The sequence below is a fragment of the Amblyraja radiata genome, chromosome 21, assembly GCF_010909765.2.
Source record: "Amblyraja radiata isolate CabotCenter1 chromosome 21, sAmbRad1.1.pri, whole genome shotgun sequence".
In the NCBI taxonomy this organism is placed as follows: domain Eukaryota; kingdom Metazoa; phylum Chordata; class Chondrichthyes; order Rajiformes; family Rajidae; genus Amblyraja; species Amblyraja radiata.
The window spans coordinates 29,190,337-29,206,916 of record NC_045976.1 but is presented as its reverse complement, the minus strand read 5'-3'; the positions used below and the strand labels follow the sequence as shown (position 1 = coordinate 29,206,916).

Here is a 16,580-nt window from a genome sequence, read left to right as displayed (position 1 = left end):
TGTAGATTTTTTTCACCATAATTTCCATTGACTTTGGTTTTACTTGTGCACATTACATTCACTCCAATTCCTGCCTTGATTGTAAGGTCATTTACATGCTCATTTAAGCTTTTTTTCTCCTGAATTTACTCCATTATAGCTGGCACGATGAGATCTACCTGACAATGTGGAAAATTGTCCAGCGACCATCCACGCACATAAAATCATCAGATCTTTGGATATGTGACAGTAAGTCTTATTGACATTGCTGCCAAATGGAACCCTATGACCATTGATTTACATCTTGGATTAAGATAGCAAGATTTGGCTCAAGACTTCATGACGGTCTTGGTACAAACTTCCCAAGGGGTTAATCTTAACAGTATATTTGCTAAATCAACCACGTTGCAAGAGTTTGTTTATTCTGTACAAAGCAATTTATCTCCTGACTCTTGGAGAATTCTTCACTTATGTAGTTATGTGTAGCACCAATAGTACTGAAAGCTTCACGCTATATAAGTTAAAACAAAGTTGCTTAATCAGCTTCACACCTGTCGCTCTGAACGTTCACACCAGCGACCTCCAGTGTACTAATTGCAGTGCGGACTATCAGCAAGATGTATCATGACAAATTGTAATGGTTTCTTTGTTTTCACCTCCCAAATCTTCAACTTCTATCAACCAAAAAACATAAGCAGTGTGTGCTGGTGGATATCATGACCTGCAAGTTCATATTCTGTAAAAAAGTCACTTCCTACATTGCCACTGGCTCTGAATACCAGATGCTTTATTCAATCGCATTATGGGAGTCCCTCTGCTCCAAGGACTTCAGCTCGTCAAGAAGCTGATGGTGACATTTGGCTTTCATAAATTAATAACAATGTTTTCCCATGGCTTAAAAAAAATCTTGCTTTAATAAAATGAATTCCTTCTGATATGCTCAGAAAAGATTTACTATAGCTATTAGTTATGTTTCTTTTTATTTTGAGTTAGTTTGAATTCATTGTAATAGTGGCTAACTGAATTAATTTAAAAAATTCATGAAATATCCATTGCATTTTGCAATATGGTTTATGTTTTTTTTTGTCTATATATTTGTCATAGTTCTGATAACAATTATTTGTAACAAAAATTTAACATGGAATTCTATAGCATGGAAACAGGCCTTCAACTAAACTGTACATCGGCAAAACCAAACGCAGGCTCAGCAATCATTTCGCTGAACACCTCCGCTCGGTCCACCTACACCTCCACTCAGTCCAACCTACCTGATTTCCCGGTTACTCAGCACTTTAACACCCCCTCCCATTCCCAATCTGACCTTTCTGTCCTGGGCCACCTCCATTGTCAGAGTGAGGCCCAGCACAAATTGGAGGAACAGCACCTCATATTTCGCTTGGGTAGCTTACAACCCAGCGGTATGAATATTGACTTCTCTAACTTCAAATAGTCCTTGCTTTCCCTCTCTCTCCATCCCCTCCCCCTTCGTAGTTCTCGCACCAGTCTTACTGTCTCCGACTACATTCTATCTCTGTCCCGCCCACTCCCTTGACGCCAGTCTGAAGAAGGGAATCAACCCGAAACGTCACCCATTCCTTCTCTCCAGAGATGCTGCCTTCCCGCTGAGTTAGTCCAGCATTTTGTGTCTACCTTCAAAACTCATCCATGCTGACTAAGATGCCTTTTCTAAGCCCATGTTTGGCCCATATCCCACTAAATAAACCATGTACCTGTCCAAATTTAAATGTTATTTTTGTACCTGGATCAACTACATCCTCTAGTAGCTCATTCCATATACACACCACCTGCTGTGTGAAAAGGTTGCCTCTTGGATTCCCACTAAACCTTCCTCCTCCCATCTTAAACCTATGCCCTCTAGTTCTTGCTGCCTCCCATCCTGGGAAAAATACTGTGCATTCAGAGTGGGATTGAGACTGGTTGGAGTTAGGTGAAACTGGAAAGGAGATGATGGGTGGAAGGGGTTGGGAGAGGTGAACAAAGGGAGAAGAAAACTAGCTAGACAGGTGAATGTGTATGGGAGAACTTGGGGGTATGAGTTACCGGTACTTGAAATTGGAAAATTCAAAGTTAATACTATTGGGTTACAAGCTATCCAAGCAGAATAGAGAAATTGTTCCTCCAATTTGCTTTTGGTGCCTCTAGCAATGTAGAAGGAGAGACAGGTCATTTGGAAATGAGAAGGAGAATTTAACTGACACAACCAAATGCTCGAGATGACCATGGTGGACAGGTGCAGTTTTTCCATTGAACGGTCACTAGTCTATGGTTAGTCTCATACTCTTGGTTTTGCCATGTAGAGAAGATCAGTTTGTGAGCGCTGAATGTTGTACTCCAGTTTGCAAGAGGTGCAGGTGAGCCTTTTTCTCACCTGAAAATGATGTATACAACCCTTGATGGTGATGAGCGAGGAGTTGAATGAACACGTCTTGAAAATGCAGGAAAAAGTGCTGAAGGATGAGCAGACCATAGAGTCATACAGCTTTGAAACAGACCCTTTGGTCCAACTTGTCCATGCTGACCAAGATGCCTTGTCAACACCAGTTCCATCTGCCCACATATGGTCCATATCCCAATACACCTTTCCTATCCATGTATCTGCCCCAGTGTCTTTTAAATATTGTAGTACCTGCCTCAACTTGAGTCCTGGCAACATCCTTGTAGATCTTTTCTGCATTCTTTCTAGCTTAATGACATCCTTCCTGTAGCAGGGTGATCAAAGCTGAACACAGTGATGCAAATGTGGCCTCACCAACATCTCAATACCCTGATTGATCAAGCTCAATATACCAAAAGCCTTCTTGACCACCCTATCTACCAGTGATGCTGCTTTCAGAGAAATATGTACATGTATTCCTAGACCTCTCTGTTCTACAACACTCCCCAGGGCCCACTGAGAAGGGTTTGCTCTGGTTTGACTTCACAAATCACACCACACATTTATCTGCATAACTCTCTACTAACCATTCCTCAATCTACTTGCCCAACTGATTGAGATCCTCCTGCAATTTTTGATAACTATTTTAACTATATACAATACTGCTGACATTAGCTTCATCTGCAAACTTGCTAATCATGCATTGTGCATTCTCATCCAAATCGTTGATAGAAACTACAAACAGCACCGTTCCCTAAGGCGCACCACTAGTCACAGCGGTGCAGTCCGAAAAACAACCTTCTACCATCACTCTCTGCTTCCTTCAATGAAGCCAATTTTCTATTGACTAGCTCTCCCTCAATTCAATGCGATTCAATCTTCCAGAACAGCCTACCATGCAGATCCCTTTCAAAGGTCTTATTGAAGTCCTCATAGACGATGTCTATGGCTTTACCTTCGTCAACATTTTTGGTTACTTCAAAAAAAATGTGATTTATAAGACACAATCATGCTGACTACCTCGAATCAACCCCAGAAGCATACTGCACACTTATCCCTCAATCTTCTCCGGTAACCTGCCTACCACAGATGTTTGGCTCACTGGTCGGTATTCCCAGGCTTTTCCTTGCAGCACTTAAATAGGGCATAACATTAGCCACCCAGCAATTCCCAATGTGGTCCCTGTGAAGCAGAAAGAGAGGAAGGAGGGCGGGAAGTGAAGATAGGGCTGGTTGTGGATCATGTTGAAACTGATAGAAATAGCAGACAATGTGTTGAATGCAGAAGCTGATATGATGAAAGGTGTGGATCATGGGATCTCAATGGTCTGGGAAGAGGGCTTAAAAACAGACATGCGGGAAATAGAGAAACTTTGTGTACAAGCTCCAACAACTTTTTTGTGGAAGGTGGAGAACATTTAAGAAGCCCTAGATTAGAAGGCCTCGTTAACAGTTTAGTTTAAAGATACAGACCTGAAACAGGCCCTTCGGCCCACTGAGTCCACGCCAATCAGCGATCCCCACACACTAACGCTGTACACACACCAGGGACAATTTACAATTATACCAATCCAATTAGCCTACAAACCTGTACATCTTTGGAGTGTGGGAGGAAACCGGAGCACCTGGGGAATGCAGGTCATGGGGAGAACGTACAAACTCCGTACAAATAAGTACCAAAAGTCAGGATCAAACCCAAGTCGCTGATACTGTAAGGCAGCAACTTTAATGCTGCACCACCGTGCTGCCCTAGTGTGGTGGAACTGGAGAAATTCATAAATGAGATCGCATCTTTACAGGAGGCAGTGTGGGAGGAAGTATAGTCAAGGTAGCTGAGGGAATCAATATGTTTAAGTAGATTTCAGTAGCGAGTCTGTGTTCTGAGATGGAGACCAGGAGATCCAGAAAAGGAAGAGTAGTGTCAGAGATGATCCAGGTGAATGGGAGGGGAGGGTGCAAGTTGGTGGCAAACATGGTGAAATTGATGAGTTTTTGCATGATTATTCAGTATTTGTAATCCACAAGGCACAACCCAGATGTGGGATGGATTATTCAAATTGAGTGTACCTCCAACAATTCTCAAGGATGTCAACACCGTCAAGGATAAAGCAGCCTCTCTAATTGGCACCCAATTCACCAATCTCGAACATGCATTCCCCCCACCACTAGTTCAGTGGATGCAGTATTGTCCATCTCCAAAGTGCACTAGTTATTTGCCCACATTACCCTGGCAGTACCTCCCAAACCTGAGCTCTCTGCCACAGAGAAGAGCAAAGACAAGGGCAGTAGGAACAATGCAGCTTCCCCTCCAAGCCACTCAGACCCTGATTTGGGAATGTATCACTGGTCCTTTTTTGTCACTGGATTTAATCTTGGAACTCCCCGCACAACAGAAGTGTGGGAGTATCTTCACCAGAAGGACTGCAGCAGCAAGTAAGAAGCATGTTGCTGGGCATGCTCGTGACATCTTTATCCCAGCATCCATCTGAGGAGTTAATAAAATGTAATGCTTTGGGTTTTTTGCTGTACAACACATTTGACTAATGTAAACACAAAATGTTGGACTAACTCAGCAGGACAGACAGCATCTCTGGAGAGAAGGAATGTCTGCTTTGAATAAGTTTTCCTCCTCCGACGAGAGTTCAACAATTCTTTCCTACAGATGACTAATGTAAACACTCTCTTGTTCTGCGGGCGTGTTCAGATAAGCAAAACACAAATATTTGTTTTATTGTGTTTGATTCAATTAATCGTGGTGCCGGACAATGATGATCGTTGGACATTTTATCTAGTGAAAAGTTAACCAACTGGTGGGGCTTATATTGTGGATTATTAATGCTTTCCTGTGCTAAATTACCACCCCTGGTAAGTTATGTAATTTGCAGATTGACTAGAATTGTTGTATTACCCTATCAAAGTATTTTGAAGAAAATTCCACTCCAGAAACATTACTGCAAAGATTCATATTTTTTTCCAGGAATCTAAATCTATCAGTAAGCATATGGCACTGAGGTAATTCACAGCATTCATTCAAACATTGACTCTCTAAGAGATGAATTTGCAGACAGAATCTTAATTTGCGATAAAAAGCTTATGTAATGCCTTGGCATGTGTATTTTTGAATACATCCGTTTTACTGTGCTTATGGAAACCACCTGATTGTTAGATTGCCTTTTATTTCAAAACAGTGTGGTAGGAACCCATTTTAAAGATTACATTTCAAAACTTGACAGTGCTTTGCATCAAATTAAAAATACTTAATATAAATGTTAATATCACCAAACAAATTATGATTTAAATCAGATATACAGAAATCATGAATACTTGTTTCATGTTGCTTGAATGTTGCACTAGTTTCAGGAAAACTAGACTAAGTGGGACCCGTTGGGTCCCAGCTTCACACCGGAGGGCTGGTCCCCCAACGCAATATTCCACCTCTCCACCAATTCCAATATATACACACACACACACACACACACACACACACACACACACACACGCACCCCTCCTCCACCTCACACACCCTCCACCTCACACACACACACCCCCTCCACCTCACACACACACACACACACCCTCCATCTCTCACACACACACTCACTCACTCACACACATACACACTCACACACACACACACACACACACACACACACACATACACTCACACACATACACTCTCACACATACACTCACATACTCTCATACTCTCATACACTCACATACTCACTCACATACACACATACTCACACACACACAGACTCACTCACACACATACACTCACACATTCACACACACACATACAATCACACACACTCACACACACTGACTCTCACACCATATATATGACAGTAAACTTTCTTGAATCTACTCACACGGCTGAGCGCGGCCTCTCCACTGTGGGGCTTCCGCAGTCAGCGGCACTTCCGCAATCATCGTGACCTCTGCACTTACCGGAAATTACGCAATCGGCGCGACTTCTGCACTCACCAGAAATTACGCAATCAGCGCGACCTATCCACTAAGTGGAAGTCTAAACACAGTCGGACCTAATAAAGCATTTATTCCTTCCAAACACAGTCGGACCTTATAAAGCATTTATTCCTACCAAACACAGTCGGTCCTAATAAAGCATTTATTCCTTCAAACACAGTCGGACCTAATAAAGCATTTATTCCTTCCAAACACAGTCGGACCTAATAAAGCATTGCAGTTTCAAGCACAGGCAGGGCAGCAGGCCAAACAACTCATGGCATTGTCATTTCATTTCATTTAATTTCCAATTAAGCATTGCACTTTCAAGCACAGTGGAATTCTGTGGAATTCTCTGCCTCAGACGGCAGTGGAGGCAGGTTCTCTGGATGCTTTCAAGAGAGAGCTAGATAGGGCTCTTAAAGATAGCGGAGTCAGGAGATATGGGGCGAAGTCAGGAACGGGGTACTGATTGGGGCTGATCAGCCATGATCACATTGAATGGTGGTGCTGGGTCGAAGGGCCGAATGGTCAACTCCTGCAGCTATTGTCTATTGTCACAGGCAGGGCAACAGGCCAAACAACTGCAGACTCACAGTTCAGTTAATTCGCAGCTTTGAATGACAGTCGTGGCCTCTCCCTCGTGATCTTGCAGAGTGACTGACTCGCGTCCAGGCATCCAGGGTTTTTATAGTCCTGCGCTCCCCCCACAGAAGGGGCGTGGTGATTGATAGGAGAGAGGACCAATCAGCTGATCTCAAGGATTTTTAAACACTCATAACTTTTTATTTTTCATCGATGGGAAAAATCCTCTGGGCTGGCTCAGCAGAGGAGAACTGTGAGTAAGATGGCCAAAAATCACAGCGATACAGGGTAGCGTTTTTTCTAAAGTCAATATACAGCGCAAACAGGAAGTGGTCATGATGAGACTTTTAATTACATAGATATTTGATGACACCACAACAAGGCATCAAATATACTGAAAGAAGACAAAATTGCTGGAGAAACTCAGCGGGTGCGGCAGCATCTATGGAGCAAAGGAAATAGCAATGTTTCGGGCCGAAACCCTTCTTCAGATTGAATTCAGAAACCCCTCTTCAGACTCAAATATACTGAAACACTGAAAAATGTTGTCAGATGCTAATATTACCTGCCTTCAGAGCACCCTTGTTGGTGACCAGGTACCAGTCAGACATTGTCATCCTCCCATTATATTCCTATTATATATTAGGTTAGAAACTGAATGAATGTTAATGTCTATCATTTTGTTTGCAAGGCAGAAGTTTGACACACAAACACAGAATTAGAGTAGTTTTGTTATCCAAAGAAAAATTCCCTGCCAAAATTTAGTTCTTCACTATTAAAGAGATCAATGATTCCAGTTGTGAGAGTCGTGAACTCTTTGTGCAACATTATCTGTGGAGATCTTGAGTTTTTTTTGATCAGATAAGGCAGTGGAGACTAGATTTTGCAGGGAAATGCCATCACATAGCCAGCAAAATTTGAGATCTTTGCTCAAAGCTGTAAGTCCCAAACTTACTAATAGTAGTTTGCTATTGAATCCACATGAATGCCTGAGTGGGATTTGGAGTTATAGTAACTCCCCACCTTTTAGATGGTGGTGGCTTGAAAAACATGGAATGACTATGATAATCAATAGTAGTTTTCAATGTTAATGCTTGAGCTTATTTAAATATTCAAGTAAATGTATTATTTTAAATGTATAATATGTTGTAAATATTGTGATAATCTTTGGATGTTTTTGAATTTTTCCAGATGAAAGAAACATAAAAAAGCATTTTGACTGACAGCCAGCTAAGGAAAATATGTGGCTTAGAGGGCCATCACTTTTTTCAATCATTTCATAGATAGGGTTTGTATGCGCCTTGTCTCAATAGCTTTATAGTGCGTGGCCTGGTCAGTGTGCTAGTCATCATGATTGAGCAGCAGGCAGACTAAGGAGCACACGTTGATGCTGATCAAACTGAATGTGGCAAGCACAGACATTTTGCCATAAATCAGCCGAAAATTCATGTGGTTAAAACTGACTACACAATTTAGCCTATGCTTTTACAATAGCATCAGCTGTAGTTCATTTTCAATATACTACAGTTATGAATGATGCTGCACAATGCACTTCTTCCCCTATTTAAAAACAAATTAAGTGGCTGAAAAATTAGAATCATTTTGAGAGGGAAAACATTCCAATCTGAAGCAAAGACTTTTATTGTACAGATTAATTGATATCAATATTTAATAAAAATATCTAAAACACTTTGGAGCTCGAAGGCAATTACTAAAGTGTATATTTCACTGCTGTCGATTTGACTGGTAGAAAGCAAATAGATTAACAAGTGTGCATTTTCGTATTATTTCAATGTAAATTGCATTGTATTTTTAGAATTCTTATTTTAGTACTGGTGGATAGTAATGATTTGCTTGGTCGTTTAAATAACTCCAAGAAAATAATGTGATATAGATGGCGTTATGAAGTGTGTATTGGCAAAATAATAGATGTTATTATATGATTTCAGCCAAAATGAGAATGTAACGAATATCACAAGATGTTTCATTTTATATTAAAAATATCTTTAAAAGCAAATTTGTATATAAATTTTATATTTTGTAATATTTAATGGTTTTACTGCTATACTGGTGGCAGTGATCATATTGATGATCATTTCCTGTGTCCTGTTCACAATTGCAAAATCTGTTTCTATGGAAACAATTGAGTGCTGTTGCACACGCGCTGTGTTTGATGTTGAATGGTACCCAGAGTGTGCATTTTGTCTAAAATATAAACAGAAAATGCCAGAAATGCACAGCAGGTCAGGCTTCACCTGTGAGGAGAGACATCATTTATTTTATTTTTTATTTCTATTGGAGTACAAATTTTGTTCACTCTTTTATATTTCAAATAATGATATACTTTGAACCCCAATGAACCTCAAAGCACAGAATACGGTGCTTGTATTTAAAGAAGCTGATATTTCAATTATAAGCATATTTATATCGTTGGCTTTGCAAATCAGATCTGTATCATGTATCGTGTCTGAAGAAGGGTCTCGACCAGAAACGTCACTCATTCCTTCTCTCCAGAGATGCTGCCTGTCTGTATCATGTATGTTGTGTTCAGCTGCAGTTTACAAATTTTGGAATTAAAAAGGCTCACATACCTGATTTTCTTTAGTATATAAAATCTCAAACAATGATTTAAAATAACTTGGGAAGAACAACGGATCTGTAGTGAATCAACTGAATGACAAGTTTAAACATGTAAATATGTTGAATGAGAAATATTTGCCACTTTTTCTATACAATTGAAGCAAAATGTGCAAACCATTTTCAGAATCACAGATATAACAAACCTTATATTGGTATTTCAGTATATTCCTGATGTCATTTTCCTTATATTTCCTTCCCATTAATCAATATAATTTTGATATGGGCACCTTTGATGCAATATAATTCTAGTGCACTTATTTGGCATGCTTTAAAATTCCACAAATAATAAATATAGTACAAATGGGCAGATAAATGGCAGATAGAGTTTAGTCCAAGCAAGTGTTGAGGTTTTGGAGAGGGTACAAAAGAGGTATATCAGAATTCTGCCTGGATTGTATGTGTATTAGCTACAAGGACAGGTTGGAGAAACTTGGATTGTTTTTTCGGAAGTGTTGGAAGCTGAGAGGAGACCTGATAGAAATAAATAAAATTATGCGAGGCATCAGTAGGGTAAACAGTCAGAACCTTTTTCCCAGGGTGAAAATGTCAAAGACCAGAGGGCAAAGCTTTAAGATTGGAGGGGTGAAATTTGAAGGAGATGGGCGGAACAAGTTTTTTTACACAGAGAATGTTAGGTGTCTGGAATATGCTGTCAGGGGTGGAGGCAGATACCATCATGGCATATCCCCTCAATCCCTGCATATCCCTACAATCCCTGCAGAAGCACATGGATATGAGGGATTAAAGGATATGGATCACGAGCAGACAGAGGGGATGAGTTTAGCCTGGCATCATGTTCAGCATGGACATTGTGGACATAAGGTCTGTTCCTGTGCTATACTCTTGGTTCTTGGTTTCTTGGTCCTCCAAAATATTCCAAATGGAATTTAAACTGGAGGTGATGAAGGGAGGGCTTCACTGTTTTAAGTTTTAGTATGCAATTGTAAAAAAACAGTTCAACTGGTATGATTTAAAAATGTCAGTCTGCTTCTGTGATACAGTAAGTCTAATAGGTATTATAAACATGTACAACGCATCAGATTTTAAAAAAATATATTAATTAATCAACCGTTGATTTATTGGAATATGCTTATTAGATAAGACAGGATCCATAGATAGAGAATTAGAGTTAATGTCTCAGGTTGTTCAGAAACATATTTGGGTTGTCTGTTACAACCAATGTATAAGTTCATAAAATGGTGACGGGGTGAAACTTGAGCAATCAAGTTTCAAGGTAAAGCTAACTTTATTCCAATTCTTATCCTGTTTTTTGCATTCAGAAATCCTGTGATTAGTTTTTTTTAAATCTCTTTTTTTAAATGTGTGAATAAAAATGGCAAAAGTCCAGTGTATGCAAAGTACATCATATCATGTCATTGAAATCTCAGTGATAACATTGAATTTCACTTTGTAAATTATGATTTGACATGCTGAGACTTACAAATTGATTCAGGACCCGTGGGCAAAAAAAATGGCCATGTTTTGCAACCATCTGTCATCAACCCATACATCACTGAGGCTCTGCTGACCTTCAAACATCCATTTACATCCATTTTGCACTGATCCCTTATTAATTACATTCCCCACCCTCAAGATTTTATCACTTATCTGCACACTAGGGGTAGTTTGCAAGGTAAATTGTGCTGAGTGAACTTATACAATTGGCCATGAGAGGCAGCAGCTCTACCATTTTCCCCAATAAGATTTTAAAGAATTTACCTTAAGTGATGTGTCTACAGACTTTCAATCACCAGGATCTTCAAATGAAGAGCCATCACAATCAAATTTTATTCTCACCATTTAATATCTAGAGATAGGCAGATTTCCAAGATGTAGTTCATATCTGAATCGGGTGAAGGTAAATGTGGAAATCGTCCCAAACACCAACACCACTACCTCTGTCCCCCCCCCCCCCCCCTCCACCCCCTCCACCCACAGCCTGGCATTGTCTCAAACTGCCCCAAACTATCATGCCTTTTCACAGTTGGCTAATACAATGTTTGTGTATGTAACTCCGATGGTTTATATGTTTAAAATATCAAGATGCTGAACTGTATCAAAAGTAAATCATTTGTAAAGGATTTTGAAATGATTAGTCTTAAACTAATAGTGAAAGGATTGTTACATTTTGTGGGATTCAATTTTTCATAAAATTCAAATCATAAAATAATTTAACTCTTAAGATGTTTTAATAAATCATTCAATATTTTCCCTCCCTTTTTCAGGCCTGAAGCTCACCACAAAGCTGCAGCAGCTGCTGCTCCTCCTCCACCACCGCCTCTACCAGAGCCTGTTCCTCCAGAGCAAGAGGAGGAAATCCTGGGATCTGATGATGAAGAGCAGGAAGACCCTGCTGATTATTGTAAAGGTAATCCAATCTCTACTGCAGCTGTAATAGTGTCATTTAATTCTTGCAGGGAGATTTTTGTTTCCTCATTGGTTTCTGTATGTGTTTCATATTTTTGTGCCTAGTGTGTTGGAATATGTGGACTATTTATCTTTCAAGTGTGGAACAGTATTAATTACCACAGTACTAGTAACTAATATAAATACTGTGAATGTTCCATGATTGTAGCATCACTTCAAGGAAAAGGAAGAAATAAAATAAAGCATTTTTATAACTCTTAAATGGCAATATTTTTGTGAAGGTATATTTTGATTGCTGGCCGGTGCGGTCTTGGTGGGCCAAAGGGCCTGTTTCTATGCTGTATCACGAAACGAAAGCTGAAAAACAATCTGCAGGAGGATTTAATGGGTCGAGCAGTCGCTGTGTGGAACCGAATGGTCAACCAATTGAAACCCTGCATTCCTGTCGGTCTTGATGAAGGGTTTTGTCCTGAAATTTCAATCATTCCTCTCCACTGACATGTTGTTTGATCCGCTAAGTACCCCCAGCAGATTGTTTGTTGAACAATCAGTGAGATAGTTACACAAGATGCTTGGAATTGGTGCCAGCAACTCTGAAAACTATTGTCTTTCAAGCATGTTTATAAATGCCCTTTCATTCCTTTGACTCTGGTAATCAAGGAGAGACTGATTGCCATTAAGATCAAGCTTTATATTTGACAATTTTGTGGCGGCTTCACTTTGTGATTTGGAGTTTAGGGAGGATAAAATATTTATTAGGTATCCATGGTGTTATGATATATATACATCGGGACTACTGCACATCACAGATGATGGGGACAAAGAGGGCAGCAGAATCACACTAGGGATTCTTCCAACACGTCATTGATCTTTCCTATTCAAACCTGAGGCTCACAGGGGAAGCTTCCTATTGAGTCTGTTACACTCAGCAGAACTTGATGATATTTCTCTTTTCCATTTCCGCGGAGATGGGCGGAAATCGCTTTTAAAACATGGGGGACACACAATTTCCTGGTGGCCCGATGATAAGTGTGCATGACAACTAACAATTTTATCTCCACACACACACACACACACACACACCTTACACACACACGTCTTACACACACACATCTTACACACATCTCACACGCATCTTACGATAACGATCCTGGGGCCTGGGGAAGACTTGAGAGACAGTGAAAGAAGGCCAAAAGGAGTGTAAATTAAACTAGATATATATTTGCGCTGAGGCCTCCCCCCGTCCCATCCCCCCCCCCCCCTCGCCCCCCAGGGATTTCCGCCCAACTGGAGTTGAGTGATCATTGCCGAGCTCAGTCTTGCCGAGTGCTTTGCAAGGAAATACCTTCAAGTATTTGCTAACTGTCAAATTCATCTTGCATCACATGTTTGTCAGCTTATGCTCATTATCAAGTTCAACCTGGATGACTTTCAATTTGGTTTTAATTTCAAAAAATATAATTGTTTAGTAGAATGAAATACAACATGAATGCTCCATTTTCCAAATCTGTCTTGTGCTCAAATGTCCATTAGTTACATAGTCATGGTCCAGTTAATTCTATCACAGAAATCAACAAGCCTAGCTTGAACTATGATTGTGTCATCATAACCTGCACTGATCAGCAAAGCTACCGATCAATTGCGGAAAAAGGCAAATTGAAATGGATCTAGGTCATTACTGAGCAAGAGTTAATATGCACCATACCAACCACTTGAAGTACTTCATCACAATGGATGTGAGTGCCAACAGTTGGCATTCATTATTGATGCTTTCCAAAGGTAACTCCTCAAGAAGGGTCTTCTGGCATTGACCACAAGGACCGAGGTCATAGTGTCATTGCGGGATGTGGTAGCTCACGGACGCACATTATTGTTCTCCCAATTCTAAGCAAGCATAGCACAGGGAGTGATATGCTGCTGTTATTTGGTTAGCCTCATAGGAAGTGATGGCAAGCATGCTGTGCCATAGCAGAGCTCTCGCTTAACTTCTTTTCCCTGTTGTCAGCCGGGCATCCTTGGCAGCTTTTTAGGTTGCCAAATGACAGTTTAGGTGGTCATTTAAGATAGCTTGCATGACGCGTGCTCGGATGAAGTGCATAGTTACCAGTCGGAATTATGCTCAATAAAGCATTCACATATTATTTCTGCTTCAAATAAAGTCACAAACTAACATATTCACCAATCAAGACATGATATATACCACAATGACATGCAGCAAAATTATAATACTCAACTCTTTTTACACTTTGCAATTAATGCAATTTTTATTATTTCTTTCCACTTCCAAACAAAAATGTGGTTGGATTATTCAGCGTATGATCAAACTGTGTCAATAAATCCTGGACCATGATAACATATATGCTTAACCATGCACACTACAGATTGATGCAAGCATGTTTTCTGTGAAGGACCAAAAATCATCATGACATGGCCATAGCATGGGTCGTTATTGCTATTGGTACAGAAACACTCTCGCTTCCCACATAATTTATCCACAACAAAATATACAGGTTGTAAGGAATTTTCTAAAGGTATTTTATGATAATAGCTGTTAAAACTGACTATACCCATCTGACAGGTTAAACATTACACTAACTTACAAGAGATGGCCAAAGGACATAAATGCAGCAAATGTTCTTTTGGTAATATATTTAAAGGTGTCAAGGCGCCACATTACCGGACATTCAGATTAGATGTATGTGTTGTGAACAGCAATGAAGATATCCAGTTTGTAAGCAACAATTTAAAAAAAAATTGTTGATAAACACTTTTTCCATCATTCCCACTTCAGAATTAACGTTAAAATTTCAACTGAAATATCTCCTGACCAAATTTGTGATGTATATGACTGACTATAGAAGTAAAACCTGGATAAATCCAACATATAGTTGTGAATGTTGCTCATTAAATAACTAAAGTACTGATACTCCATATTAAGAGCATTGATTTGCCATTAAAATGAATTATGTAATAACATGTCAACGGTAGCAGTGACAATCGACCACTGCAGTTTTAATGTTTCACGTGTTCACAATTTAATTAATCCATCTTTAAGGATTAAAACAAATAATAACATTGGGAATTAAAACATATTTCATTGCATTCCATTATCAAATATAGTCAATGTTCACTCTGAAGACATTTCCAGCGCAGTAGGATGGGGGGGAGATCAGTGCGGGATGGATAGATGGGGGGCGGTTTGAGAAGGCGGTGCGGGATGGATGGATTGATTGAAGCAGGGGAATTAGTGCATGTTGGTTGGAGTAGGTAAAATTGTGAGGAGGATGCCAGTGGGGATTGAATGGGGGGGATCAGTTCAGTGCAGGATGAATAGGTGGTTCAGTACAGGATGAATGGGAGGGTTACTACAGGATGGAAGGGGGGGATCAGTGCAGGATGGTTGGGGGATCACTACAGGATGGATGGGGGGGGGATCAGTGCAGGATGAATTAGGGGGGGGGGGGTCAGTACAGGATGAATGGGGAGGATCAATACAGGATGAATGGTGGCGATCAGTACAGGATGAATGGGTGGATCGATGCAGGATAAATGGAGGAGTGGTCAGTACAGGATGTATCTGGAGATCAGTGCAGGATGAATTGGGGGATCAGTACAGGATGAATGGGGGGGATCAGTACAGGATGAATGGGGGGGAGCAGTACAGCATGAATGGGGGAGCAGTGCTGGATGGATGGGAAGGGGAGTCAGTACAGGATGAATTGGGGGACCAGTGTAGGATGGATGGGGAGTGGCAGGAGAATCAATGCGAGGTGGATAGGGTGATCAGTGCAGGATGAATAGATCGGGGGGGGGGGGGGGTGTAGACGGGGAGGAGAGCACAGGGGATTCAGTGAATAGAGGCGGGAAAGGGGAGCAGTGCGGGATGAAGAGGAGGGGTCCCAGGATAAGGGGGATGGAGGGGGGCGTATGTGAGAGAGAGAGAGAGAGAGGGGAAGGGGCAGAGGAGGTGGGGAGGAAGGAAGGTCAGCGCTCCTCAGACAACATCGGCATCATCGCCCCGCTGCCTTGGCCATCCTGGTCCACTGCCAAGTGCCGCTGCCAAAGGGGGAGGCAGTTGCAATCTCCTCGCCACCGCCTCCCCTCCTCCGCCAGCCAACAGGAAGTTGCGGGGCCAAGCGGTGCAGGTGCTTCAGACGGCAGAAGGGGGCTTCCCCCTTCCTCTCTCCTCCCGGCCTCGGCGTGCAGGAGCATAGATCATAGAGGAGCAAGATAGACCACTCCTCCGAAATCCAATGGACTGACGTGTAGTGCGTGACGGAACGTCATGGCCGTCATTTCTTTAAGCGACACGCGACTTCCGGTATGCAGACCAGTTAGCCCGACTTTGGTGGTGTGAAAGATGCTGGAGTCAATTATTAAAGATGTAATAATGGGGCATTTGGATAGCAGTAAAAGAATTAGTCCAAGTCAACATGGATTTATGAAAGGGAAATCATGTTTGACTAATCTTCTGGATTTTTTTGCCGCAAGGCTTGGTGTTGGGGCCGCAACTGTTTACCATATATATTAATGATTTGGAAAGGGAATTAGGAGCAAAATTAATGCATACATACCTACATATTTAAATTCATCTGATAAGTTGGTCAAATAACATGGGCACCTTCTTGCTTTTTTTGAGACATGGA

At 40.9% G+C, this 16,580-nt stretch overlaps 1 protein-coding gene across 6 annotated transcripts in view; it reads left to right on the top strand.

Moving 5' to 3' along the window:
- Positions 1 to 16,580, top strand: part of srpk2 (SRSF protein kinase 2) — a 144,871-nt gene that overhangs the window by 63,109 nt on the left and 65,182 nt on the right. For all 6 annotated transcript variants that reach the window (XM_033039899.1, XM_033039898.1, XM_033039902.1 and 3 more), the window contains one exon: positions 11,793 to 11,935. In XM_033039899.1, the coding sequence (XP_032895790.1) occupies positions 11,793 to 11,935 (143 nt within the window). The remainder of the gene's footprint in view (positions 1 to 11,792; positions 11,936 to 16,580) is intronic.